The sequence below is a fragment of the Canis lupus genome, chromosome 16 (assembly GCF_048164855.1).
Source record: "Canis lupus baileyi chromosome 16, mCanLup2.hap1, whole genome shotgun sequence".
NCBI lineage: Eukaryota > Metazoa > Chordata > Mammalia > Carnivora > Canidae > Canis > Canis lupus.
In genome coordinates, this window is record NC_132853.1 from 60,778,517 (window position 1) to 60,801,762 (window position 23,246).

At 67.9% G+C, this 23,246-nt stretch overlaps 2 protein-coding genes across 7 annotated transcripts in view; both read right to left on the reverse strand.

Annotated features, from left to right (window-relative positions):
• Nucleotides 1-1,827: 1,827 nt before the first annotated feature.
• Nucleotides 1,828-19,014, reverse strand: FASN (fatty acid synthase). Of its 2 annotated transcripts, none has more exons than XM_072782054.1 (42): nucleotides 18,841-19,014; nucleotides 17,405-17,538; nucleotides 16,644-16,796; nucleotides 15,336-15,509; nucleotides 14,997-15,197; nucleotides 14,785-14,907; nucleotides 14,596-14,711; nucleotides 14,381-14,515; nucleotides 13,517-13,988; nucleotides 13,240-13,427; nucleotides 12,953-13,142; nucleotides 12,217-12,311; nucleotides 11,960-12,094; nucleotides 11,672-11,875; nucleotides 11,441-11,556; nucleotides 10,995-11,170; nucleotides 10,706-10,897; nucleotides 10,542-10,622; nucleotides 10,228-10,425; nucleotides 9,828-10,007; nucleotides 9,547-9,750; nucleotides 8,671-8,975; nucleotides 8,060-8,470; nucleotides 7,812-7,976; nucleotides 7,599-7,717; nucleotides 7,257-7,411; nucleotides 6,921-7,124; nucleotides 6,609-6,759; nucleotides 6,344-6,522; nucleotides 6,139-6,258; nucleotides 5,861-5,983; nucleotides 5,548-5,771; nucleotides 5,269-5,470; nucleotides 5,013-5,164; nucleotides 4,824-4,915; nucleotides 4,445-4,596; nucleotides 4,103-4,348; nucleotides 3,661-3,849; nucleotides 3,198-3,428; nucleotides 2,865-3,088; nucleotides 2,681-2,779; nucleotides 1,828-2,571 (listed from the first exon to the last, which is right to left on the reverse strand). In XM_072782054.1, exons 2-42 carry the CDS (start codon nucleotides 17,529-17,531, stop codon nucleotides 2,182-2,184), a joined length of 7,593 nt encoding a protein of 2,530 aa, XP_072638155.1. In that variant the 5' UTR covers nucleotides 17,532-17,538; nucleotides 18,841-19,014; the 3' UTR covers nucleotides 1,828-2,181. The 2 variants fall into 2 exon arrangements, with proteins under 2 accessions (XP_072638155.1, XP_072638154.1); XM_072782053.1 differs by having other exon boundaries at nucleotides 17,405-17,533; nucleotides 18,841-18,981.
• A 2,908-nt stretch (nucleotides 19,015-21,922) lies between these two features.
• The window catches only part of CCDC57 (coiled-coil domain containing 57), a 101,814-nt gene continuing 100,490 nt past the window's right edge, over nucleotides 21,923-23,246 (reverse strand). For 4 of the 5 annotated variants that reach the window (XM_072782057.1, XM_072782055.1, XM_072782056.1 and 1 more), the window contains one exon: nucleotides 21,923-22,375. In XM_072782057.1, the coding sequence (XP_072638158.1) occupies nucleotides 22,176-22,375 (200 nt within the window). In that variant the 3' untranslated portion in view covers nucleotides 21,923-22,175. The remainder of the gene's footprint in view (nucleotides 22,376-23,246) is intronic. The other variant, XR_012009408.1, reaches the window with a different exon arrangement.

Below are 23,246 nucleotides of genomic sequence, written 5' to 3' on the forward strand. Positions count from 1 at the left end.
TGTCCATAATATTCCCTAAGCCTCTGGACACGTGTAGAATCCCCGGCGTCTCCTCTGTGGTTCCCGCTGTGGGTACTTTGTGTCTTTATTTCCCTTCCAGCTCCATCTGCTTATGGTTTATGTAGTACGGATTTTCTCAAGACTCACTTCTGGCTCCGCTAATTCTCTGTGTTTTGTTTCATCGGTTTCCACTGTGGTGTGTTATTTCCATCATCCTGCCTAGCTGGGTCTCAGTCGCTGGGGTTTGTCGTTTCTGTTCATTTGAGGGGTTTCTTCCCTCCGGCCGCAGCCCCAGGCCCAGGCCTGCCAGGGCGGCCGGGAGCGGAGCCCGCAGGTGCTGCTGGCGAGTCAACTCGAAAGGCTGAGGCCTTTTGGTAGTTTTCTTCAGCCTGAGGATGCTTTACCCTTGTTATCTGGGGTCTACACATTTGAGAATATTCTAGGGATCTTTTTGTTACTGATTCTAATTTTATTCAATTGTGGTCAGAGGAAACATTTATAGAAGTTGATGCATTTTCTTTGACCTACAGACATTAGTTTCATGCCCCAGACCGTGAGCCACCTGGGTGAATGTCCCGTGTAGATTTGAAAAGAACGTGCTACGCTGCTGCTGGGCGGCGTGCTGTCAATCGGGGCAAACTGGCTGAGGGCGCGTCCGCCCCGCACGCCTGCCGAGTTCCCGTCTCTGCTCCGCCACTTCAGGAGAGCGGACTTTTAAAATCTTGAATTTTAGGTTTGTCTTTCTCTCTTCGGACCTATAACCTTTGCTTCCGGGGACTGTTCTGGGGCCGAACCATTCAGGACGGCTACGTCCTTTCCGCTAGTTGGCTCTTATCACTACGCGGTGACCCTTCATCCTGCATGTACTCTGCTGAGCCCGTCGCTGTTGACACGCTTGTCTACGTGGCAGCACGGCTGGGGGATCCTCCAGGCACGAGCAGCCCACGCGTGGACATCCGTTCGCGTTGGAGGACCCGCCTGCCCTCGGCCACTGTGAGCAGTGCTGCTACGACCGCTGCACATGGACGTGCGAGCCCCAGTTTAGGGCTCTTCAGTGTGTGCATCTCGGAGGGGACTTGTTGGCTCAGGGGAATTCTATGCTCGACTTTCTGAGGAACATGGAAGGACCACTGGGCTGTTTCTGGGTTCAACACACCCTTTCAGAAGCCTCGAGGTGGGCCTGGCCCCTGACGCACCCCGGATCCATCGGTGCCCACCCTTGGCTCTTGGGGCGCACATGCACAGGGGACCGCCCTGCCCTCTGACCTCCTCTGGTCCAGCCTCTGCACCTTTGCCTAAACCACTGCGATGGTCAGTCTCCCGGTCAACTTGGCCAGTTATGCCAACAGCCGTCTAGGTGCTGCTGTGAAGCTATTTTGTTGATGAGGGTCCTGCCCCTGGCCGCCTGACTTCAGGAAAGGTCACTCTCCATAAGGTGGGGCCTCCTCCCACAAGGCGGAGCCCTGGAGACTAGGACCTCCCGCAAGTAGCGCAGGGGACCCAAGACTTGCCCTGCTGACCTCTCCAAGGGCCCAGGGGTGGACTCTCTGCCTGCCCTCCTGGTTCCTTTCTCTGGTCAAACCCCCTGCCCCCAAGCCCCCCAGGGAGTCCCTGCCCCCCGGGGCTGTGGGGAGCAAATGGGCATCCACTCTGGGCCCCCACAGCAGCTGTTGGGAGGGAAGAAAGGGGGAACCGCAGGCCAGAGCTCAGATGGGGTTTAATTGTGGGGGGCTCTGCAGGGGCACGGCCCTCACCAGGTTGGTGTAGAAATGGAACAGGGTCTCTGGATAGGGCTCCTGACATGGACGGTTACAGTAAATCGCGGAATTCAAGCAGCAATTTGAATCATATTTCTTGAAAAACGAATACAGACAAACACAGAATGGGTGCCCGGCGCCCGGGGCTGCTCCTTTCCACAGGGCCCTGCATCATGGGGTCCCTGGGCCGGGCCTCCTGCGCCGCCGGCCTTTACCGGGTGGACGAGGCCCCGGCGTCTCCCCAGCGACGCAATAAATAGAACTGAATGGAGAACCGAGGAACGGACCCACGCGGCACACCAGGCTCCGCCCGGCCGACTCTTCACAGACCAGAGCAGGTCTCCGAGGCGGCGGCGGTGGCACGCAGGGCGCGGGCAGAGGTCCCACCGGCAGGACCCCCGGGCACCCCTGGGCTGCGGCGTGGCTAGCCCTCCCGCACGCTGACGCGCGGCTCGGCCAGGGAGCTGTGGATGATGCTGAGGATGGACTCTAGGCCGCTGCCCTCCAGCAGCGTGCGGTGGTCACCCTCGATCACGTGCACGGACACCTTGCCATCGCACACCTGGGACAGGTTGTAGTCGGCGCCCAGGCCCTCGCCGTACATGCTGCCTGTCTTGGCGCGCAGCAGCGTCACATTGCCGTGGTAGGTGGCCTGCGGCGTGTACTGCTCGGCGGCGCGCAGCTTGTGGTAGAAGGAGCGCGCGGCGAAGCTCAGCTCGCGGGGGTCCAGGCCCGCGTGGCTGTGCTGGATCAGGTCCACGGAGGCCACCACGCGCTCCTCCAGGCTCCCAAGGGGCAGCAGTGCCTCCAGCACCTGCGGGACCAGGTGTGAGCGGCTCTGAGCGGCCCTGCCCGTGGGCTCTGGGGAGCGCCCCCCCCACGCTGCAGGATGGCCCCTGCCCCCACCCGCTCCCAGGACCCACCTTGTCGTGCTCCATGTCGGTGAACTGCTGCACAAAGAAGCACATGGCCTCCGCCTCGGCCTCCGCCTCGCAGCCGGGGGTCATCTTGGCTCGGTAGCTCTGTGGAGGGAGGAGGGGCTGCTGCAGCGGCGCTGGGGCCCTGGGGGTGGGGATGGGGGCGCATCCAGGCCACCCGCACCCTCACCTGCGTGTAGGCCAGCACATAGCTGTGTGAGCCATCAAACAGGAAGAGGCTGTTGTGTGTGGGGGCTGGACTCTGCTGTGCCGCCTGCAGTTGCGAGCACATCTCGAAGGCCACACAGGCCCCGTAGGAGTAGCCGGCAATGCGGTAGGGCCCCTCGGGCTGCACCTGCCGGATGCACTCGATGTAGTAGGCAGCCAGACTCTGGATGCTGTCCAGGGGTGCAGCTGTGGGGCAGAAGGAGGCTCAGTGGCAGGCAGGAGGCGGCCCCGGAGGCACAGGCCCCCACCCTGCTTTACTAGGGGCATGAGGACAGCCTTGCGGGACGGGTCACACCTCGGGTGCATTGCAAGCCATAGGTGGGGATGCTGAGCTTGGCGGCCAGGCTGTGGAACACGGTGATGGAGCCTTCGATGGGGTGCACCAGGAACAGAGGCCGCTCTGAGCTCTGCACGGAGTTCAGTCGCGTCAGGGTGGGGCCCTCCGGGTTCACCAGCAGGGTGCTGAGGTTCAGCTGCGCCTGCTGATAGGTGGGGCTGTCCTGCTTGGGTGTGGGCACCCCCCGCTCTGCAAGGAGGAGCAGAAGCCGGGGGTCACACAGGCGGCCCCCCGCAGACCCCAGCACGGGCACACTCACCCCCACCTGCCTCGCGCTGCTGGTGGCCGGGGGGGACGGGAGGGGCATTCAGGCCGCCAGCTGGCCACTGCCAGGAGTAGCCCCAGAGAGCAGCCGGGTCCATCGGGGCCCCCCCAGACCCCGTAAATTCCGTTCTCCAAGTGCTCCCTCGCAGCCACGCACCGTCAGCCATGCCAGCCTTCGACGAAAGCTCCTGCAGCTTCCGGAGCGTGAGCTGGCGGATGTCCCGCATGGACAGCACCAGGTCGTGCTCGCGCTCCAGCATCTGGCGCACCTCCACGCCCATGAGCGAGTCCAGGCCCAGGTCCGCCAGTGTGCTGTCCAGGTTGACGGTGGCCAGGTCCCGGATGCCTGCAGACAGGTACTCAGTTGACAACTTGGGAGGGGGAGAGACCCCGGGTGAGCGCGGGCAGCTCGGTGGCTAGTCCCCATGAGGGAGGGCCGCTCACCTTTCCAGCCCACAGCACACGGCCCCCACCCAGCTGTGCCCGGGCCACTGGCCTGTCCCCTCCCGGAGCCAAAAAGCACGGCCTCCTTCTGAGCCAGGGCAATGGCCCCCCGGGGGCTGAGTGCCTGCCGGCGCGGGGACAGCGTGCTCCCTCACCCAGGATGTGGGCCACAGCCTTCATGAGGTCGTGCTGGGTGCTGCCATCACCCTGGGCGGCGGCCTTCTTCTCAGCCAGCACGAAGCTGCTCAGGACGGGGTGAGGCTGGTTCAGGAAGAGGTCCAGCACCTCCAAGCAGGAGGTCATCCGCTGAGGCAGCGTCCCACCGACGATCGTGTCGTTGGAACCCATCATCTCCAGGATGATGCCCACGTCACCGATGGCGCCCCACTGCACGGCGAGGCCTATGGGAGCGCAGGGCCGGGGGCGGGGGTGAGTGGGGGCACACGCGGGGGCGGCAGCAGGCAGGGGCCGCTGGGCGAGGGGGGGACCTGGCCCACCTGGGAGGCCATCATGCCGGCGCTTCTCACACACGCGCTCCATGGTGGAGTTGGCGAAGCCGTAGTTGGTCTGGCCAGCGTTGCCGCGCCCGCAGCTCACAGACGAGAAGGCCACAAAGTAGTCCAGCTCGGGGCATGCCGCCCGTGTCACCCTGTGGGTGTTGGGAGTCACACCCCGCTGGCTGGCCCTGCCCTGCCCCGCCCCCACCAACACGCCAGGGAGCCCCCAGCTCAGGCCCCAGCAGAGGCCCAGGGCCGGGTCCCTGTGCGGCAGAGGAAACTCTGTGTTGGGGTGCACAGCAGTAGGGGGAGGCATTGCTCCTAGTGTGTGCCAGGGCAGAGCCAGGCTGGGTTGGGGGCTGGGGGTCCTGCGCCTCACCTGTCCAAGTTCACGGTCCCACTGTACTTGGGCTTGTTGACGTCCTGGAAGAACTCAGGAGTTTGGTTCTCCAGCATGGCATCTCTCAGGACCTGGGGGTGAAGGGTGCTCAGTGCCTGCCCTGACCTCACATCCCGGGGGTGCTCAGCCTGGGAGGGCCTTTCCTGGACCCTGCAGAGTCGCACTCACCACGGCCAGGTTGAAGACTCCTCCCACAGGCCCCAGCTGTGCGGCCTCAGCGATGAGGCTCTGGGCTCCATCTAGCGAGCCGATGTTGCTGGTGGACACAAGGACCTGCACGCCCTGGCGCCTCCACTCACGGATGAGCTTGGCCTGGTAGCCTGTGGGACGCAGGGCAGCAGCGTCGGGCCCACTGGGGTTCTCCCCGAGGGCACACGAGGGCTGACCCATCGGCGTCCCCGCCCCGCCCCTCAGGCCTGCCCACCTGTGCGGATTCCAGAGCGGGAGGTCAGCACGAGTTTCTGGGCTCCTCGCAACACGAGCCACTGGGCCAGCTGCAGGCCGAAACCGCCCAGGCCCCCGGTGATGACGTAGCTCTTATGGGCCGGGCAGAAGGTCTTGGACACGGCTGTCATCATGGTGGGCCTGGTCACCTGTAGCGCCGCCTCCTGCTCCTCTTCGAGCACCTGGAGCCCAAGCAGCACCCCGCTTAGGCACGGCCCTCCGGGGCTGGAGCGGGGCACCCCGGGGGCCCTGCCCTCACCTGCACGACCACTTTGCCGATGTGCTTCCCTTGGGCCATGAAGCGGAAGGCGTCCTCCACCTGGTTCTTGGGGAACACGGTGCGCTTGAGGGGCCGCACTACACCATCCCGGATGCCCGCCTGCAGCAGCGCGGCCACCTCCCGCCAGCCGTGGCCTGCTTCGTCAAAGAGCGCGTCCAGCAGAATCCCGTGGAAGGTCACGTTCTTCAGGAAGACGGCCATGCCTGGGTGGGCGGGGGGCCGGCTCAGCACTCGCAGCCCCCGGCTGAGCCCGCAGCCCCCGCCTGCCCACGAGCCTTGCTGCCCGCCTCACCCAGTAAGTGGTTGTTGGAAAGGTCGAATTTGCCGATTTCCAGGAAGCGGCCGTGCTGGGCCAGGCACCGCACACTGGCCTGCAGCTTCTCTTCGGCCAGAGAGTTCAGAACCAGGTCGACACCTTGGCGGGTGGGGAAGGAGAGGTCCTTGGCGTCACGCCCCTGGCCTGGGTCTACACGGCCAGCCCTCGAACCCGCCCGGGCTGGTGAGGAAGCGGAGAGGAGGAGGGTGGGAGGACAGGTGGAGAGCGACCGCTGTGCCGGGGAGGCCACTCACCCTTCCCGGCCGTGTGCCGCAGCACGTGCTGTTCAAAGGACGTGTCCCGGGAGTTGGCAAAGCTGGTGTCACTGAGCTGGGGGAACCTGGCCTGGAGGTATGCCTTCTTCTCGGCCGAGCCTGGCAGGGAGAGGCACGTGCTGGGGAGCCGGGCCGTGGGGCTGGGGTGACGGCCCCGGGCTCCGGGGAGGGCCAATGGGCTTACCCACGGTGGTGAAGACGCGGCAGCCCAGGCTCAGGGCGATGGCGATGGCGGCCTGGCCCACGCCGCCCGAGCCCGAGTGGATGAGCACCGTCTCCCCACGCTGCACGCGCCCCCGCACCACCAGCGAGTAGTAGGCGGTGGTGTACACCACGGGCACGGTCGCTGCCTCCTCTAGGGTCCTGCGGGCACAGTGCAAGGACTCAGGTTGGGCCTGCGCCTCGGCTGTGGCCGTGTGGGGTACCGGGTCACGGTCCCGCCAACTCACCAGCTGGATGGCACGTCCCACAGGAAGTCCGGAGACAGCAGAACGGAGGTGGCCAGGCCTTCAGCGGGCACCAGTCCCATCACACGCTTGCCACTGGCGTCTCGGCCGGAGAACTCCATGCCCAGCATGCAGTCCCGCGCGGCCCACTTTCCTGCAGGCAGGTGGTTGTGGTGAGCCCTGTATCTCCCGTGGTTTGGAGGGGGGGCCCAGCATGCATGCTCAGGCCCGAGGAGCCTCCAGGGTCCTGAGGGTGGCAGATCAAGGCACCTCTTCTTCCCAGCCTCTGGCCGTGCCCATGGGATGCAGCCGTACCTGGGATGGCATCAGGGGAGAGCTTGCCCGTGGCCAACATGATGTCTCGGAAGTTAAGGGAGGCGTAGTAGACGGTGCAGAGCTGGACCCCAGGCTCAGTGAGCTGGGCATGACGCAGAGGAGAGCAGACCCAGCGGATGGAGGAGAGGTCCCCCCGGGTGAGGACATTCACGAAGGCGTGCTCAGTCTGCTCCTCTGGTAGGCCTGAGGGCGACAGGAAGTGGGGCTGCCACAGGGGCTTCCCGGCCAGGGCCCTTCAGCCCCACTGTCGTGCTCAGCCCCCCAGATACACGGCAAGGAGCCGGTGGCATCATGGAGGCATCCTGGAGCGCTCACCGTGCTCCAGTGGGAAATGGCGGAAGGCTCCCCAGGACCCATCCCGGTAGATGTTCATCACGAGGTCCCCCTGTAACACCTTCTGCAACTCTGAGGAGCTGGGGTCCATCTTGGGGATGGGGGATGTGCTGCTCAGGTTGGACACCAGGATGCATCTGTAGGTAGGAAAACAGATGAGGAAAGGGGGAGAGAGGAGAGGTGCAGAGGGAGGGGAGGGGCAGAGAGAGGGGAGGAGAGAGAGGGGAGGGAGGAGAGAGGGGGGGAGAGAGGGGAGGAGAGAGAGGGGAGGGGGGAGGGAGAAAGGGCGAGGTAGGGGAGCAGGCAGCTCTCTGGGCCCCTCACCGAACCCGGTGCCCACTGGGCTCTTTGCGGAGACAGTTCACCATGCCCACGACGCCCGACGTGATGCAGTTAGTGGCTGTCAGCCACACGGGTCGGGAGGAGCTGTCAGCCAGAACGTTCTGCAGGAGGAGAGAAGGGTTGGCCTCTGGGACGGTTCCCCGGGCCCATGGTCACGGTCACGGTCACGGTGCTGGGGGCCCAGCCAGGCCTGACCTTCAGTGAGTCCACCCATCGGAAGCTGGTGTCCTCCACAGGCAGGAAGACGGGGCTGTCCTGGGGGCCTGGCCGGCGGCACAGGAAGAGCGCGGAACCGTAGAAGGACCTCTTCAGGGCCACCAGGTGCAGCGACGCGCCCGCAAACACTCGTTCCCACTCGTCCTGCATGTGTGGGGTGTCTCAGTGCTGGCCCCGCCCCGCCCAGGCCCCGTCCCCGGCCCACCCTCACGGCCCCGCTCCCACACCTGGCTCAGGAGGCTCTGGCTGCCCCCCAGCTGCTGCTGCTGCTGCTGCTGCTCAGGGCCCGTGAGGAAGGCGACGGTCTCTCCCAGGGGGTGTCCCCTGAGCAGGGCGTGCAGCAGCAAGAAGCCGCCCTCCCTGACAGCGGCCACCATGTGGCTGAGGGCCGAGGCTGGGTCGGGGAGGGTGGCCACCGCACAGTTGCACACCAGCAGGTCGGCCGTGCCCAGGTTGCTGGGGGCGGGCTGGGTGGGGTCCCACTGGCCCTGGGCCATCCCGAGCTCCTGCAGTTTGGTCTGGGCGGCCTCCAGGGCCTGAGGGTGGCGGTCGGTGGCTGTGTAGTCCAGCTGCAGCAAGGGCTGGGTGCTGAGCAGCGTGGGGATGCGGGTGTACAGGCGACCATCACCAGCCAGCACCTGGAGGGAGGACAGCCTCCTGGATCAGCCGCCCACTGCACAGGCCTCCTGATCCCAGCTGGGAACACCGGCCAGAAAGGCCCACCCACTGGCCAGCGCCCTCCCTGCCCGAGGTCAGGGCAGCCCGGGAAGGGACGTGAGGGCAGCCTGGGCACAGCTTCTAACCCCGTGACCTCACGCCAGGCGGTCCGCACACCCACCTCCACTATGTGCATCCTGAGACTGGTCATATTCTCCAGGGCGGTGTCCGTGCACGCCTTCAACGCCGAGGAGTCCAGAAGGCCGCAGAGCAGGGGATCATCGTGCAGCAGGGACCTCTGCTGGGCCAGGAGCTGGGCCAGCTCCAGCTGCAGGTTGCCATTGAGCTGCAGCTGGCAGGCAGCGGCCAGCAACTGAGGCAGGCCTCCCTGTGGGAACTCGCGGGGGACCTGGGCCCCATCCAGCCCGGGTACCACCATCTTCAGGCCCTGCTGGGCCACCTTGGTCTGCAGTGCTTGTGCCAGCCCTGGGGGGGTGAGGGGGCAGAAAGGGGCGCTAGGGAGGGTCTCAGCTGGGCCAGCACTCCCCCCAGCACGTCTGCCTGGAGCAGGGATCCATCCAGAACCAGGACCCATGTGACTGTCCTCCCAGGGCCCACATCCTGGCCCTGTCCCCGCATAAGCAAATGCATGGGAGAGACGGGGTGGGCAGCCTGGTCCCCTAAGACTAAGAACTACCCTTCCAGGGTGTCAGGGGCACAGAGGAGGGCTAACTACGTAGTGTGGGCTCAGTGCTGGACATCCCCCGTGGCACCCCAGTCTGTTCTATCCACCCATCTGCATGGGGACGGGACGAGCCCTTGCAGGGGATAGTCTGCAGGGCCAGGCCCCTGTGGCACCACACGCAGATGGCTGGCTGGGGACGTAGCGAGGAAGGACCAAATCCAACATTGTGCCTAGAGCCCCTGCCCAAGATGGGGAGCCTCTCGCAGAAGCAGCAGGACGCTGCAAAGCGCGGGGGGTGTGGTGAGAAGCTGAGAAACACCCCCATTGCCAGAGGCGTCAGGGGCCAGAGCGCAGGTGGGGAGCTGGCCTCACCCCTACACAGCTGCAGCTCCTCCTGCAGGGCTGCGTTTCCAGCCAGGACGCCTCCCTCCATGTAGGGGGTGAAGGAGAACTTCTCTAGGATGGGTGCATGCTGCTCCTGCTGCCGTCTTGGGGCCACAGAAGCGTGCAGGCCCAAGATGAGGGCACCGCCGGCTACCGTGCTGTTCAGGCAGCTGCTCACCTTCACGTCGACCACTGAGGAAAGAGGTGGGTGAGCATGGGCAGCACCCGGCGCAGCGACACAGGCCTGCGGGGACTGGGCGTGGGCCTACCTCGGGCATCGCCCTTCAGCGAGTACACTTTCTGCTGGTGAAGGGCGGGGTCGATGTGGATGGAGGTGATGCGGGTGGGCAGGCACAGGGTGCGCTGTGGATTGCCCAGGATGGACGTCTGCAGCATGGCGTCCAGGAAGACCACCCAGTTGTCCTTCCACAGCAGCTGGCCGGCTTTGCCTGTGGCAGAGGGGCTGTCAGCTTGGCTGGCCTGGGTCTCTCTTGCTCACGGCACCCTCTCCTCCATGCCCTGGCCTGGGTGCCCCCAGCGGCCCCTCACAGCTTGGGTGACGCCGGAGTCACATGGCACCTGGATTCTGGGCAGCAGGTCAGGCCCTGCCTGAGGGGAGGCGGTCCCGAGGCTCGTTCCCAGAGCATCAACGGACATTTGGTGCCCTACCTTCAAGGTTGGTCTCCAGGATGCCCTGAAAGTGGGGGCCGTAGTCATAGCCACGCAGCCGCAGCTCCTTGTACACGTCCCCCTGGGTGAGGCGGAACGCGGCCATGGGGTCCGTGGGGTCCGTGGGGTCCACGGGGTCTGCGCCACCATGGAGGTCGAACAGCTTGGGGTCAGGGTCCTCCCACTGGTACACCTTTCCTATGGGTCGGGGGCAGAAGGGTCTGAGGGTGGGCAGAGAGGAGCTGGCGGCTGAGGTCCACTCAGAGGCCAGCCCCTACCAGACCCTGCAGCCCAGCCAGACGCCCTCTGCTCACCGCTCACTATCAGGTTGCCATTCTCAGACACCTCAAAGCTCTGGGAAGCCTCTAGAAGCCGCACTTCTAGGGCCATGGTCCCTGTGGACAGCAAGGTAGTAGATGAGCATCAGGGCTCAGCAGTCGGCTCCCCACCCTGACCCCAGTGGCCCACCCCATCTCACCGGTCTTGGGCAAGATGGTGGCCTGGTGCAGCGTCACGTCCTCAAACACCACGGGCATCTCCTCCATGTTTTGGTTCAAGGCACGTGCCAGCATCTTCCAGGCCAGGCACAGGTAGCCGGTGGCAGGGAAGAGGACACGGCCATCGATGCAGTGGTCCACCAGGTAGTGGTCAGGGGACTCGGGGCTGGTGTCTGTGTGGGCTGGACCTTAGTGCCGGCGGCCAGGAGGGAGAAGCCAAGCCCACCGGCACCCTCGCCCGATCCCTCTACTGCCCTTGGCCCCACTCACCAATCTTGCAGATGGTGGCAGCGGACGAGCCGGTGGAGCCGTTGGGGAAGTCCTCGGCGGCAGGCACGTCCCAGATCTGACTGTGGTCCCACTTGATGTGGGGGGAGATGAGAGGGGTCCCCCGGGGAACCGGGAAGTCCATGGGTGGGAACAGGCCGTTGGGGTTGGCGTCCATGCTGGGGGGTGGCAGGGAGGTGTGAGGCACACACCGGGCCCCGGTGGCCTCGCCTGGGACCATCCTGTCATTCCCACAGCCCACCACCTCCCATGGGACCCCGCAGATCGCCATTGGGGTGGGGGCCGTAGCACGGGGCTCGGGCGGCCCAGCACCCCCAGCCCACTTCCTGGGGATGACCCCACATCCACGGAGCGGCCCCGATAACAGGCTTCACCGTCGGGAGAAGCCGGGCGTAGGCCCCCGCCCCCGGCAGCGGCAGCTGACCCACCCCAGCAGATGCAGCTTGCCCGTGTTCCTGAGGAAGAACTCCAGGTTGTCCTTCTGCTCCTTCTTCATCAGGGGGATGATGGCGCAGCTGGGCTTGAGGCCTCTCTTCAGGACGGCCTGCGGGGGCAGACGGCTTGGCCTTCCTCACAGGTTCCCACCCTCCCGAGGCCCATTCCCTCAGCCCCCCGGCCCCCGCCGCCCCTTCCCGCCCCCGGGCCCCGCGGGGACGCACCTGCAGCAGGGCGTGAGGTGCGATCTCCACCACCACGGCGTGCTCAGGCACGTGGCACAGCGCCTCCTGGAACAGCACGGGGCTCACCAGGTTGTTGACACTGTACTCCGCCGAGCACATGCGGGCCAGGCTGCCCTGCCACTGGGCCTCGGGGATGGATGTGCTGAGCCAGCGTGCGGAGCGGGGCTTTGGCTCCCGGATCACCTGCACACACGGCATGGTCAGCTGTGTGGGCACTCAACCCCCACCCGCGCCTCCAGGAAGTCCCCCGTGGGGCGGCCAGCCCACCTTCTTGAGGGCCTTCAGCAGCGTGGGGGCGATGGACTCCATGAAGTAGGAGTGGAAGGCCATGCCGCCCGTGCGCACCTCCTTGGCAAACACGCCCTCCTGCCTCAGCTCCTCCAGAAACGCGGCCACCTCAGCCTAGGGACAGGGGTGCCAGGAGTGGACGAGTGGAGCCGGACCATCTGCCTGGGTCCCCACACAAAGCTCTCCGTGAGGGTCGGGAAGGGACTCGGGGACAAGCCTGGCCTCCTGGGGCCTACCTGAGGTCCCGAGATGGTCACTGTGTCTTCGGAGTTGTGGCAGGCGGGCACAACGCCAGGGGGACAGCGCCGTTTACACTCCTCCCAGGTTAGGCCTGTGGGCAGGGATGGCCTCAGGGGGCGGGCAGCGGGGAGCCAGGGCCCCACCAAGAGGAAGGCGCTGCCCAGGGCAGGCCTTAATGACAGGGGTGCGGTAATGACAGCCGCCGAGCGGGGCCTTTATGGGGCACTTTCACTCCTGCCGTGTTTGATCTCGGGGGAAGGTGTCTCCCCTGTCGTCCCACAGGCGGGGAGCCGGGTCCTGCTGCAGTGAGGACAGCCCACCCCAACCAGTCCCTGGGGTGGTGGCTCTGGGAGGTGTCCCTCCTGTCCCCGGCCTAGCCTACTGCTTCTCCTGCAGCCCCTGGGGGGCAGGTGCCAATGGAAGGGGGCCAGGGCCAGTGCACCCGACACCCTACATCTTCTAGTGCGGGGAGGGGTGCTGTTCATGCCCCACATGGCTTTAGCCCAGTTGGTAGGAAGAGCAGCAGTGTGGACTGATGCTGACCGCTGAGTGGGCAGGGGCCGGGGGGGCCACCGGGCACCCTGCAGTGAGGACGGTGGCCGATGGAGCTCCCCGAGACCCCCGGCCACTGCCCAGGGTGAACACGAGGAACGCCAGAGATGACACCCCCACCCCAAGGGCTCCTGGGTTGGTGGGAGGTGTGGAAAGGGGGGGCCCAGAGGGGATACCTACCCACGGCTGCCATGGCCCCTGGTGGGATGCTGGCCTCCTTGATGCACTGGCCCCTCCAGTAGGCAGTGAGGACGGCCTCCTCCTGAGAAAGGCAGCCATCTGCGTAGCCGCAGGCCACCTCCCCCAGGGAGTGCCCGATGATGCCGTCGGGTCGCAGGCCCATGGAGGTCAGCAGGTCTATGAGGGCAATCTGCGAGGAATGGGGACGTGATGGGTCACACCTGTTCTGGGGATGCCAGGCTGGCCCCCAGCACTGTCACAACAGCCCCTAGACCCCATGGGCGCACCTGGATGGCGGTGAGGCTCACGAAGGCATGGACGATGTCGTCAAAAGTGGTCTCGTCTGTGCTCAGCAGCAGCTCAGGCAGCTGTAGGCCCAGGGGCTTCAGGGCCTCACTGGAGCGCAGGATGGAATTGTGGAAGCTGCTCAGGCGCAAGAGGCTCGACCCCATGCAGCGCCACTGTGCACCCATCCCTGTTGCAGAGAGAGGTGTCAGGGTGGTGGCCGGCCAGCTGCAGCCACTGCTCCCCCTCCGGGGAGGGCCTGGGGAGCAGGGTTCGCACCAGAGCAGATGAACCAGAGGGGACGCCGGCCGGCAGGCAGCTGCTGCACCTCCTGCACCTCGTGGCTGCCGTCCTCGCTGCCCAGCACAGTGTAGCCCCGGAAGGGCATGGCGGAGGGGGAGCTGGCCGCGATGTCATTGAGCATGGTCACGAAGGCCACGTCCCGGCTGTGCTGCTGGCCCTTTTCCAGCAGGCACCGCACGGCCTCTGGGGTCCGCCCGCTGGCCCGCAGCAGACGGGGCAAAGTGATGTGTGGGGTGGTCGGCCTGGGTGGCCGCGTGTTGGGCTGGAGGACGACGTGCACATTGGAGCCGCCAAAGCCGAAGGAGTTGATGCCCACGTTGCCTCCGCGGACCGGCCGGGGCCGGTCCACCACCTGTAGCCGCCCATCCTGGAGTGCCAGGATCTCAGGGTTCGGGCTGTGGAAGTGCAGGTTGGGAGCCCAGAGCCCGTGTTCCAGAGACAGCAGCACCTGCGGGGGGCTCGCAGTTGGCGGGGCAGCCGGCCCTGTGCTCCCTACCCTGCTGCCTGCCACCACGCACTCCGTCCCCCGGCCTCACCCTGCCACAGCCCCAGGACCCAGTGGCCAAACCACACCCCACACCGCCCCGCCTCCCCGCAGCCCACTCCAGGTCCTGGTTCTCGCAGGAACTGCAAGCAGGTTACAGCAGCCCCAGGAAGCCAGAAGCTGCCAGTGCACGGTCTCCCCAGGGCCCGGCCACCTGCTGGGGCTGTTGTGGCCACTGCCACCCACTCTGGCCGAGTGTGGGCCCCGCAGGGCACCAGAGGCCGGCATGCCTCAGCACAGCCCGTGGGAACCCTCCCCGCCTGCCAGGAAGGATGGCTCCACAGCAGCCTGCTGACCTTGGCCAGAGCCGCGAGCCCCGAGGCGGGCTCTGGGTGCCCCATGTTGGACTTTGTGGACCCGATCAGCAGGGGCTCCCGGCGGGTGCTGCAAAGGGCTCGGTCGATGCTGTTCAGCTCCTGGGGGTCGCCCACCTATGGAGGGCGAGGGGAGGATCAAGGCCCACCCGGGTGCCTCTTGGGCGGGGGGCGTGGGGGCGGGGGCGGGCTCTCACCTTGGTGCCTGTGCCGTGGGCTTCGATGTACTCGAGGGACTCCGGGGCCAGCCCCGCCGGCTCGTACAGGGAGCGGATGAGCTGCTCTTGTACCTCCCCGGACGGGAAGGTCACACCTGCGGGAGGAGCCAGACCTCAGCCCCCAAGCCACGACCCCGGCTGGCCCGGCCAGGGGAGGGGGGCACCCACCTTGTTCCTTGAAGCCATCCGTGTTGGTGCCGGCATTCAGGATGGTAGCGTACACTCGCCGGGCCAGGGACTTCTTGGTCAGCAGCATGGCCACCACGGCCTCCGCCCGGCAGTAGCCGGCTCCTGGGAGCAGACGGCACATCAGGCCCAGGGGCTCTGGGGCGGCAGGGCAGGTGCCGTGGCCCCCCTGGTCCCCCTGGCCCACCACTCACCAGCCTCATCGAAGGACTTGCAGATGCCCTCTGGACTCAGCATACCCAGCTTCATGAACTGTACAGAAGTGTTGGGCTTGAGCAGGATGTTAATGCCACCCACGATGGCACACGGGCACTCCCCGCTGCGGATGGCCTGGTAGGCGCTGTGCAGAGCCATCAGGCTGGAGGAGCAGGCCGTGTCTAGAGCGACGCTGGGCCCTGCGAGCAAGAGTACAATGTGGGGCCCTGGCGGCTCTAGTGGGGGGCCCTCCACTGCGAGTCCGGGACGCTGACCCCTTGGCCTTGACCAGCCTTCCTGGGGGAACCAGAGGCTCAGAGGGGCTGGGGGGTACCCACCTTTAAAATCAAAGAAGAAGGAGAGGCGGTTGGCCATCATGGCGCGCTGGCAGCCCACCATGCTGTAGCCCAAGAGGGTCTCGGGGTCTCGGCTGAGGGCCTCTGAGGCCTCAGAGCCACTCACGCCCACCCAGACACCGGTGCGTGTCCCTCGGAGTGACGCTGGGTTGATGCCTGCAGGAAGCGACGGTAAGACCTCGCGGCCTCTCCAGCCTGGGTCTGGGCGACCCCTTCCCCGCTTCACTCTGGAGGGGCCCCAGCAGGGCAGCCAGCCCAGGTAGGGCTGAGGACAGATAACTGGGTCACAAGGAACCCGGGGCCCAGGGGACGGTAGGGCGCCAGGCTGAGAGACCAGAGAAAGCCGAGGTGAGGACAGAAGGCAGCATTGTCCCCAGAATACTCCCCTGGCCCCTGGTGTCACCAGTAGGGTCTGGCAAGCCCCAATGACCAATGAGCACCCAAGCACCAAGGGCAGCCTACCCTAGGACAGGCCAAGATAAGGAAACAGAGGGAGACAAAGGCTGAGTGTCCAGGCTGGGAAAGGAGGGGGGGACCCTGGCCAGGACCCGGGGAGTGGCATCCAAGGTCTCCGGGTGAGGACTGGGCAGTGGGAAGGCCTCTGCTCGCCCTTCACCCCGGGGTGCTGTGTGCCTGCAACACTGTCCATTTCAGTGTGGGCGGGGGCTAGCCGTGTGGAGCCCCTGCTGGAGGGCGAGCTGCAGGGTCAGGACTGCTAGCCAAGGTGGGAGCGGGTGGCCCCAGGGGCCCCTTCAGAGCCAGGCTCCTGCCACCCACCTGCTGAAACACCACACCCACACGGTCGGCCTCCTTTCCCTGCCAGCTAGGACTTCCGTGCCCCTGCGGCAGTAGGGACAGGTCTGTGCCCCGGGACGAGGGACAGCCGTCTTGAGGCACTTGTCCAAGGCCACACACAACCCAGACGGGGGAGAGTGGACAGCACGAGTCCCGGGGGCTGGACCCCATCTCCTGCTCTGCCTGGCACGCCACCCTCGCCCCAAGAGCAGCTGTCCACTGGGGAGGGCGGAACCTGGGCGTCCGGGCACACCAGGGCCACCTGCATGTATGTTGTGAAACCTCGACCTGCTCGCAGGCCCACGCCCCCCCAAGCTCCTGGGCCTGGACCAGCGCCCCGGGGAGCCGCAGCGCCTTGCGCTTCCTGTGGCTCCAGGCTCTGACTCGGGACGTGAGCTGCTTTTAGCAGTGAGAATTGGCGCTCTCCCGACTTCCAGGCAGGGGGACCCTCAGGGATGGGATCCCCCGCCGGCCAGCAGCTTCACAAAGACTCACCTCCGTCCAAGATGGCCTCGTACGCGACCTCTAGCAGCAGGCGCAGCTGCGGGTCCATCGTGTGGGCCTGCTTGGGGTGGACCCCGAAGAAGGAGGCGTCGAACCGGGACAGGTCCTTCAGTTTGCCGGACCTCCTGGGCAGGCCGTAAAGCCCTGCAGACACAGGCAGGGCCAGGCCGGGGGCCCCGAGTGACCCACGGCCAAGTCCCTGTGGCGGTGGGCGAGTGCTGCGGGGCCCAGGGTGCCTCTGGGACAGCAGCCCCCCTTCCCCCGCCGGGTGGCCGCGTGGGAGGCGGCCTTGGAACACAGCACGCTGGGGACCTCCTCCTCCACCGCCCACCTCTGTCCTGGCCCCGGACCCCGGGCTGACGCTGCCTGGCTGCCGAGGCCGGGCCAGGCCCCACCGGCTGACTCACACCCCGTAGATCAGGTAAGGCCGCTCTGCACGGGAGCCTACTGGGCGGGAGGGCGTCTAACCAGCTCCCTGTGGAGCCCGGCGTCGCACCTGCCAGTGGCTGGGCCGGAGGGCTGCCTGGCCTCACCTGGATCTGCTCCTCCAGCAGCTCACCTGTGCCCAGTGCTGGCCCCCCGCCTCCCCTGGGCTCCCAGGCCCCGGTGTCGCACCGGTGCCTGGTGGCTCTGCAGTTGGGGCGGGCTCAGGCTAGAGTGGCGGTGCCTGGGCAGCTGGGAGGCTGCCTCCACAGCCAGAACGGGCCAGGGCCTCCCTGTGTGGGGGGAGAGGCCGAGGGCCACCAGCTCACCTGCCTTCCACCTCCTGTCGTCGTCTGTCACCATGTCCACAGAGCCGATGAGATTGGCCCAGAACTCCTCCATGTTGTCCGACTCGGGCAACTTCCCGGACATGCCAGCAATCACCACCTCCTCCATGGCTGCTCTGCGCAGGATGGGGAGTGCGGGGGCCAGACGCTGGTCAGCCCTGGTCAGCCCTGGTCAGCCCTGGCTGCCGGCCGGCCGGCTGGCGTGCAGCCTCCTGCGGGGCCGCCGCTCCCACCCTGTCCCCTGGCTTCCTGGCCCCACAGCACCACCTATGGGTTTGGGAGCAGTGACACCAAGATCCAGGTGGCCAGCTTCTGCATCCCATGCTGGCCTGGACAGAAGCTCGGGTGCACGGCGCAGGGGTCTGTGCTGCTCTGCCCAGCGCTTGCTTCTCCTTGGGTGGGCTGGGCCTTCTGGTCTTTGGCACTGGCCAGTGTCACGTGGGGCCCTGGCCTAGGTGACTGACTACAGCAGGGCCCTGCTGCCCCGTGTCTGCCCCCACAACAGTTAGTGGCCTCTGCAACCTGCTGCTGGGCTGCTCCGAGAAGGGACCCCACAGAGGGCGGCAGGCAGGGCCACCCTAGAAGGGCCGGACCCTTCCCGGGATAGGGCCGCTCGGCTTTGGTCTGCGAAGAGCCGACCCAGAGAACCAAGCAGGCAGGGGAGAAGGGTGCCGAAGCTCGAGTGGAGGTCCTGCGCCCACCTCCCAGCTCGGTCTCCACGCGGGGACAGGGCCCGACCACCGCCAGGGCTTGGGGGGACACAGGGGTCCCAAGCGCCAGGTCCCTGCAGGGCTCTGGGGAAAACGGCCCCGCAGGCCGGAGCCCCCGCCGCCTGCCCGCCCGCAGCGTGCGGCCTGGGGAAGCCCCCGCGCCGCCGTCCGCCGTCCGCCGGGCAGGGGCAGGGGCAGGGGCAGGGGCAGGGGCAGGGGCGCCGCGCGCTTCCGCCAGGGCCCGGCTGCTCGTGGGGGCCCGGGGGGCGGATGCGGGGCGCGGGGCGGCGCGGCGGCTCCCTCGTGGGCGGCCCGACCCCGACCCCGACCCCGACCCCGACCCGGACCCCGACCCCGCCCGCCCCAGCCCGAGCCCGACCCGCGGCGCCGAACCAAGGCCCTCGGGGGGCGCGGGGGCGGCGGCGGGCGGCGGCCTCCCCACTCGTGCGCGCGCCGGGCCGAGCCGGGCCGCCCAGGCCGAGGGGCCCGCGTGGCCCGGGCCGCCACCAAGATGGCTGTTCGCCGCGCGCCGCCGCCCCCGCCCGCCCGCCCGCCCGGCCCCTCCGCGCCCCGCCGCGCCCCGCCGCGCCGCCCCGGCCCCGTCGTTGGAGCGCCCCGGGAGCGCGGTGCGGCCGGCGGCGCCCCCGGCCCCGGCCCCGGCCCCGGCCCCGGCCCCGGCCCCGGCCCCGGCCCCGGCCCGGCTCGTACCTGCTGTGGGCGCGGGCGGCGGGGCGGGCGGCGGAGCGAGGATGCAGCGCGGTGCGGAGGGGCCGGGCCGCTGCCGTCTCTCTGGCTCCCTCTAGGCCGGCGCCGACTCTATTTAACCGCGGCCGTCCCCGCGCGGACACGCCACATGGGCTGACAGCTTGGCTGCGCCGCCCAGGCCAATGAGCGTCGGGGCTGCGCCCCGGGACCCGGCGCGCCGCCGCCGGTGGGGTGATGCCGCGCGCCCCCGAGCCTCCGGGACCCCGCGCGGGGGCGCGCGGGGCTGGGGGGCCCGGCACGCGGGGGGGCCCGGGGGGCGCCGCATCGCCCCCGCCCCCGGCTTCCGTGCCCCGCCCCCGCGGGCCCGAGCCGCGGCACCGCCGGGGACGCACGCGCACGCGCCGGGGCCGGAGCCCGGGGCCGCCCCCCGCCCCCGCCCCCTCCCGGGCCGCCCCCGCCCCCCCGGGCCGCCCCTCCCGCCCCCGCCCCCGCCCCCGCCCCCCCCCCGGGCCGCAGGGCCGCGTGCGCGCCGCGCGGTGCAGCTGGACGGGGCTGTGCTTGGGCGCCACTCGGGGACCATGCGGGGGCGGGCCGGGGCGCGGACCCCCGAGGACCCGCCGACCGGCCCGCGCTCGGGCCCCGCGGATCCGGGCCGCGGGGGGGGCGGGGCTCGCCGGCCGCCGCGGCCAATCGGGGCCCGGGGGCGTGCGCTCCGGCCCAATGGCGGCGCGCGAGTGGGCGTTGCTAGGCGATAGGGTGATGGGCCGGGCGGCGCGGCGGTCGTTGACCCCTGCCGAGGGCGCCCCGGGCGGGGTCACTGCCGGTCAGCGCGGCGCGGCCCGGCCTCCCCGCGCTCGCGGGCCCGGCGCGCGCCCCACGGCCCCCGGAGCCCGCGTCTGGGGCGGGGCGCGGACACCGCTCGGCGCCGCTCGAACAAAGGCGCCCCCTTGGGCAGAGGCGCTGGCGCGCGCACGTGGCCGCCCGCACCCACCGGCGTGCACACGGGCGTGCACACCGGCCGACGCTCCCCTGCGCACCGGGTGGCTGAACTTCCAGAAAGGCCCGGGCTTCCGGACCCGAAGGAAACACCCACCGTCTAGGGCTCAGCCGAGAGCCGGGCACGGCGCCCTCCCGCCCCGGTGGCCGTGCCCCGCAGGACCCAGGCCGCCTCGGGGCCCCCACGCAGGCCCTTTGCGAGGCCAGGGGAGCCCCTGGCGGCCCCCAGGACGGCCGTGCCCTGCTTCCTCTCCACCGCCTCATTGTCTTGAAGGCCAGCGCGGCCCCCCTGGCTGCGCTCCATGGCAACCCCTCCGGCTCTGCTTTCAGGACTCAGGGGCCTGTGGAGCCGGAGGCGGGCCGCCGAGGCTCGGGGACAGCACAAAACGAGGCTGGCACGGTGAAGCCCGGCCACACGTGCCCCTGCATGCCCCGCAGTGCTCAGCGGCCCCGTAGCTCCGGGTGCCAACTCCATGCCCGGACGCTGGTCCTTCCCTTGGCCTCCCCTCACTGGGGGCTCTAACCCGAGTGTTAGGAGGGCGGGCCGGAAAGGGCAGGAGAGAACGCCCTAAGGTCCAACAGCTGAGTTAAGGTCCTGAACAACCTTCTCGCAGGTTTGTCTTTCTCTTCCAATTTAGGGGTTTTTCAGAGGCCTTGCACCCTGGGTCAGGAGTCACAGGACCATGGCGTGTAACACTCCCGACCTTGGGTGACCTAAATGATCCCAGGCTCCGTTCTCGCCGGCCAGTGGGGGCTCTGTGCTCTGCTGGCTGCGGCCTGCAGGGGCCCCGGGGAGGGGGGCCCACCCGGGCTGGGGGGCTGGGGTGCGGAATGTGGCTCTGCGCCACAGACGCAGGCTCAGGGACTGGGTCACAGGCGCTGAAGTGCCTCCTTGGAAAGTGACGGGGCATCCCCGCTCAGGTTTTCAGCTTCAGGAAGTCACTGCCGAGGGCACACACCAGGAACAGCAGAGCAGGGACCCCTGACACCCCGGGCTGCTGCTCCCCGGCGCAGTGGGCGCGAGCCAGCGGTGCCTCCACAGCTCCGGGAGCACCGCGGGCCCAGGATGAGCAGGGAGCCCGCGGGGAGGATGTGCCCTTGGAGCGCAGTGAGGTGCTCACAGGGAGGCGCGGGGCGCACAGGAGCCCCTGCACGGTGGTGGTGGGGGGGTGTGTGCACGCCTAGCACCGCCACCGCTGCTGTGTGTGGTCTCTGTGGTGTGCGTGTGCACACGCCCCTACACCTGGGAGCCCGGTAGGGAGAGGACACCGCTCCTATTTCACTTGAGGACAAACTGAAGCCACAAAGGCTACATGGGGTGTGCAGGTCGCACAGCAGGGAGGCCCGGGTCCCTCCTCTGGGAGAAGCCGCCCGCCTGGTTCAGCAAACGCCCGCTGCCCAGAAAGGGAAAGCCTCGGCGCCCAGGCTGCCTGAGGGCACAGCCGTGCTCTGCCTGGGGTGGGGACAGGCCATCTCCCTTTCTGGGCACTGGTGCGGGCCAGGAGCCCGGCTGTGCACACGGGCGTGGACGCCAGGGGAGTGATGGTCTGCGAGTGGTACGGCCCGGCCCCCCACGCCGTCCCTCCTGGCACAGGATGCTGCCGTCTCCAGCGTGCCGTTGGTGGCAGGGCAAACCCACAGCGTCGTGGGCCTGTAGCTGGGACCTGTGGGACTCCGGGTGTGGCCTTGTACATGGGGTTCTGTGGCCCTCGGAGTGAAGGAATCCGGTTCCCAGCCCCAGGCATGGCGGTGTCATCATGCCTCAGTACTGTCCTACTGTCCTGTGTCCTGCTGCCCCCCGGGGAGGGGGGAGTATGTGGAGGGCACGGACTGACCCACTGGGCTGGTCTCCCGGGGCCAACGAGGACGGGAAGCGCCCTCCAGCTCCCCGACGGGAGCACCCCAGCAGGCCTGGCCGCCCGGCCCAGCTGGACCCCGGGCTCCCTTCTTCCAGGTGCTCTCGCATGGGCCACGCTCTCTGGGGAAATGCCTACTTTGTGAGGGGCCTTGTGCTCCCCCCCCCAGGCCCCTTGTCACATGGCCGCAGTGCTCAGATGCCGTTTCTGAGGAGGACAGGTCAACAACGCGATGGCCAAGCGAGAGCACGGGGGCATGGGCTTTAATGGCTCTGGTCGGACACAGGGCGCCACGGGGTGCCTCTGCAGCACTTGGGGTGCCTGCCTGCAGCCTGCATCGTGTGCGCACACGTGCACCCGCACTGTCCTCGTGCGCACATGGGGCCTGCACACACACACACACACACACACACACACAGTGCCGGTGTGTGAGTCCAGCACAGGCCCCAGGCGCCCACAGGGGACAGAAGGGGCGAGCCCAGGAACTCAGTCCTTCAGATTGTAGTTCCGGATCTTGGGGGGCCTGGGGGGCCGCGGGCAGCCTTTTGTCCTTGCAGGGTGAGCCCTGGAGGGTCCGGTGGGCTTGGCTTTGGCCTGTGCTTCCATCTTCACCCCTGTGATGGCAAAGGCTGCCTGTGTGCCCACGGAGCTCGGGTCAGGGTGTCCGAGGCTGCTGGTGGCTGGACCTGCGCGAAGAACACAGAGAACAGCCTGTCACACCCCAGGGAGCAGGAGGGGGGGGCGCTCCCCGAGTGTAAGAGGCTGTGCGCCCTGCCAGCAGGACCCGGGGCCCCACGGCCTGGCTCTTTCCAGAGCCTGTCAGCAGAGTCCTCCCCGGGGCCCTGGCACAGGAGGTCTCTGGGCCACATGGTCTCCAGATGCGCTGCGGGGCCCGGGCCTGCCCTCCGCTGGGCACTCTGGACATTTGGCCCCGAAAACACCATCTCCTGCTGTCACCATTTCGTAACGGGGCCCCTGGGGGCGCGGAGGTTAATGGTTGACCCACGGGATGCCTCAGGCGCCTCCCGGCTGTCCACCACCCTCTGCTTGCGGGCCACGCTGGCCGGGCACCGCCAGCCTGACATGCGTGTCCAGGCGCAGGCCAAGGACCCAGGAGCCTGACCACGCTGTTGCGCGCCTGGGCCGACGCTCAGGCCCAGCCCTTCCAAAGCGCCCGGCACGGCGTCTCTGCACTAGGGCAGCAGGAGACTTTCGTTCTCTAGCTTTCCTCTATTTGCCAAGTGTTTAGAACTAGGAATGTACTTCTTTTGAAAAAAAAAAAAAAAAGCAAAAAACAGAAAAGGTGTTATTAAGCAGTTATAAGATGTACGCTCTGGGTGGCCCTCCCTCGGGGCTGGCCTCGTGGGTGCAGCCGGGGCCTTTGGAGCCCCGGGGGGTCCACCCGGGATGGGAATGCTGCCTCAGGGCACAGAGCACCGACGGGAAGGTGGGGCCTGGCACCAGCTTCTCCCACACGTGAGCACACGGTCACACGCCCACCCTGCCCCGCGTCTCTGAGCCGTCCACCCTGGGCTTGGCCAGCGCAGGGCTGTGTGC

Coding starts and splice junctions, on each gene's coding strand:
- FASN (XM_072782054.1), bottom strand. CDS start 17,531: ATGGAGGAGGTGGTGATTGCTGGCATGTCCGGGAAGTTGCCCGAGTCG. Junction 11,557..11,671: donor CACCTCACGCCCTGCTGCAG/GTGCGTCCCCGC, acceptor CTGCCCCCGCAG/GCCGTCCTGAAGAGAGGCCT. Junction 6,523..6,608: donor TGGGACGTGCCATCCAGCTG/GTGAGTTGGCGG, acceptor CTGTGCCCGCAG/GACCCTAGAGGAGGCAGCGA.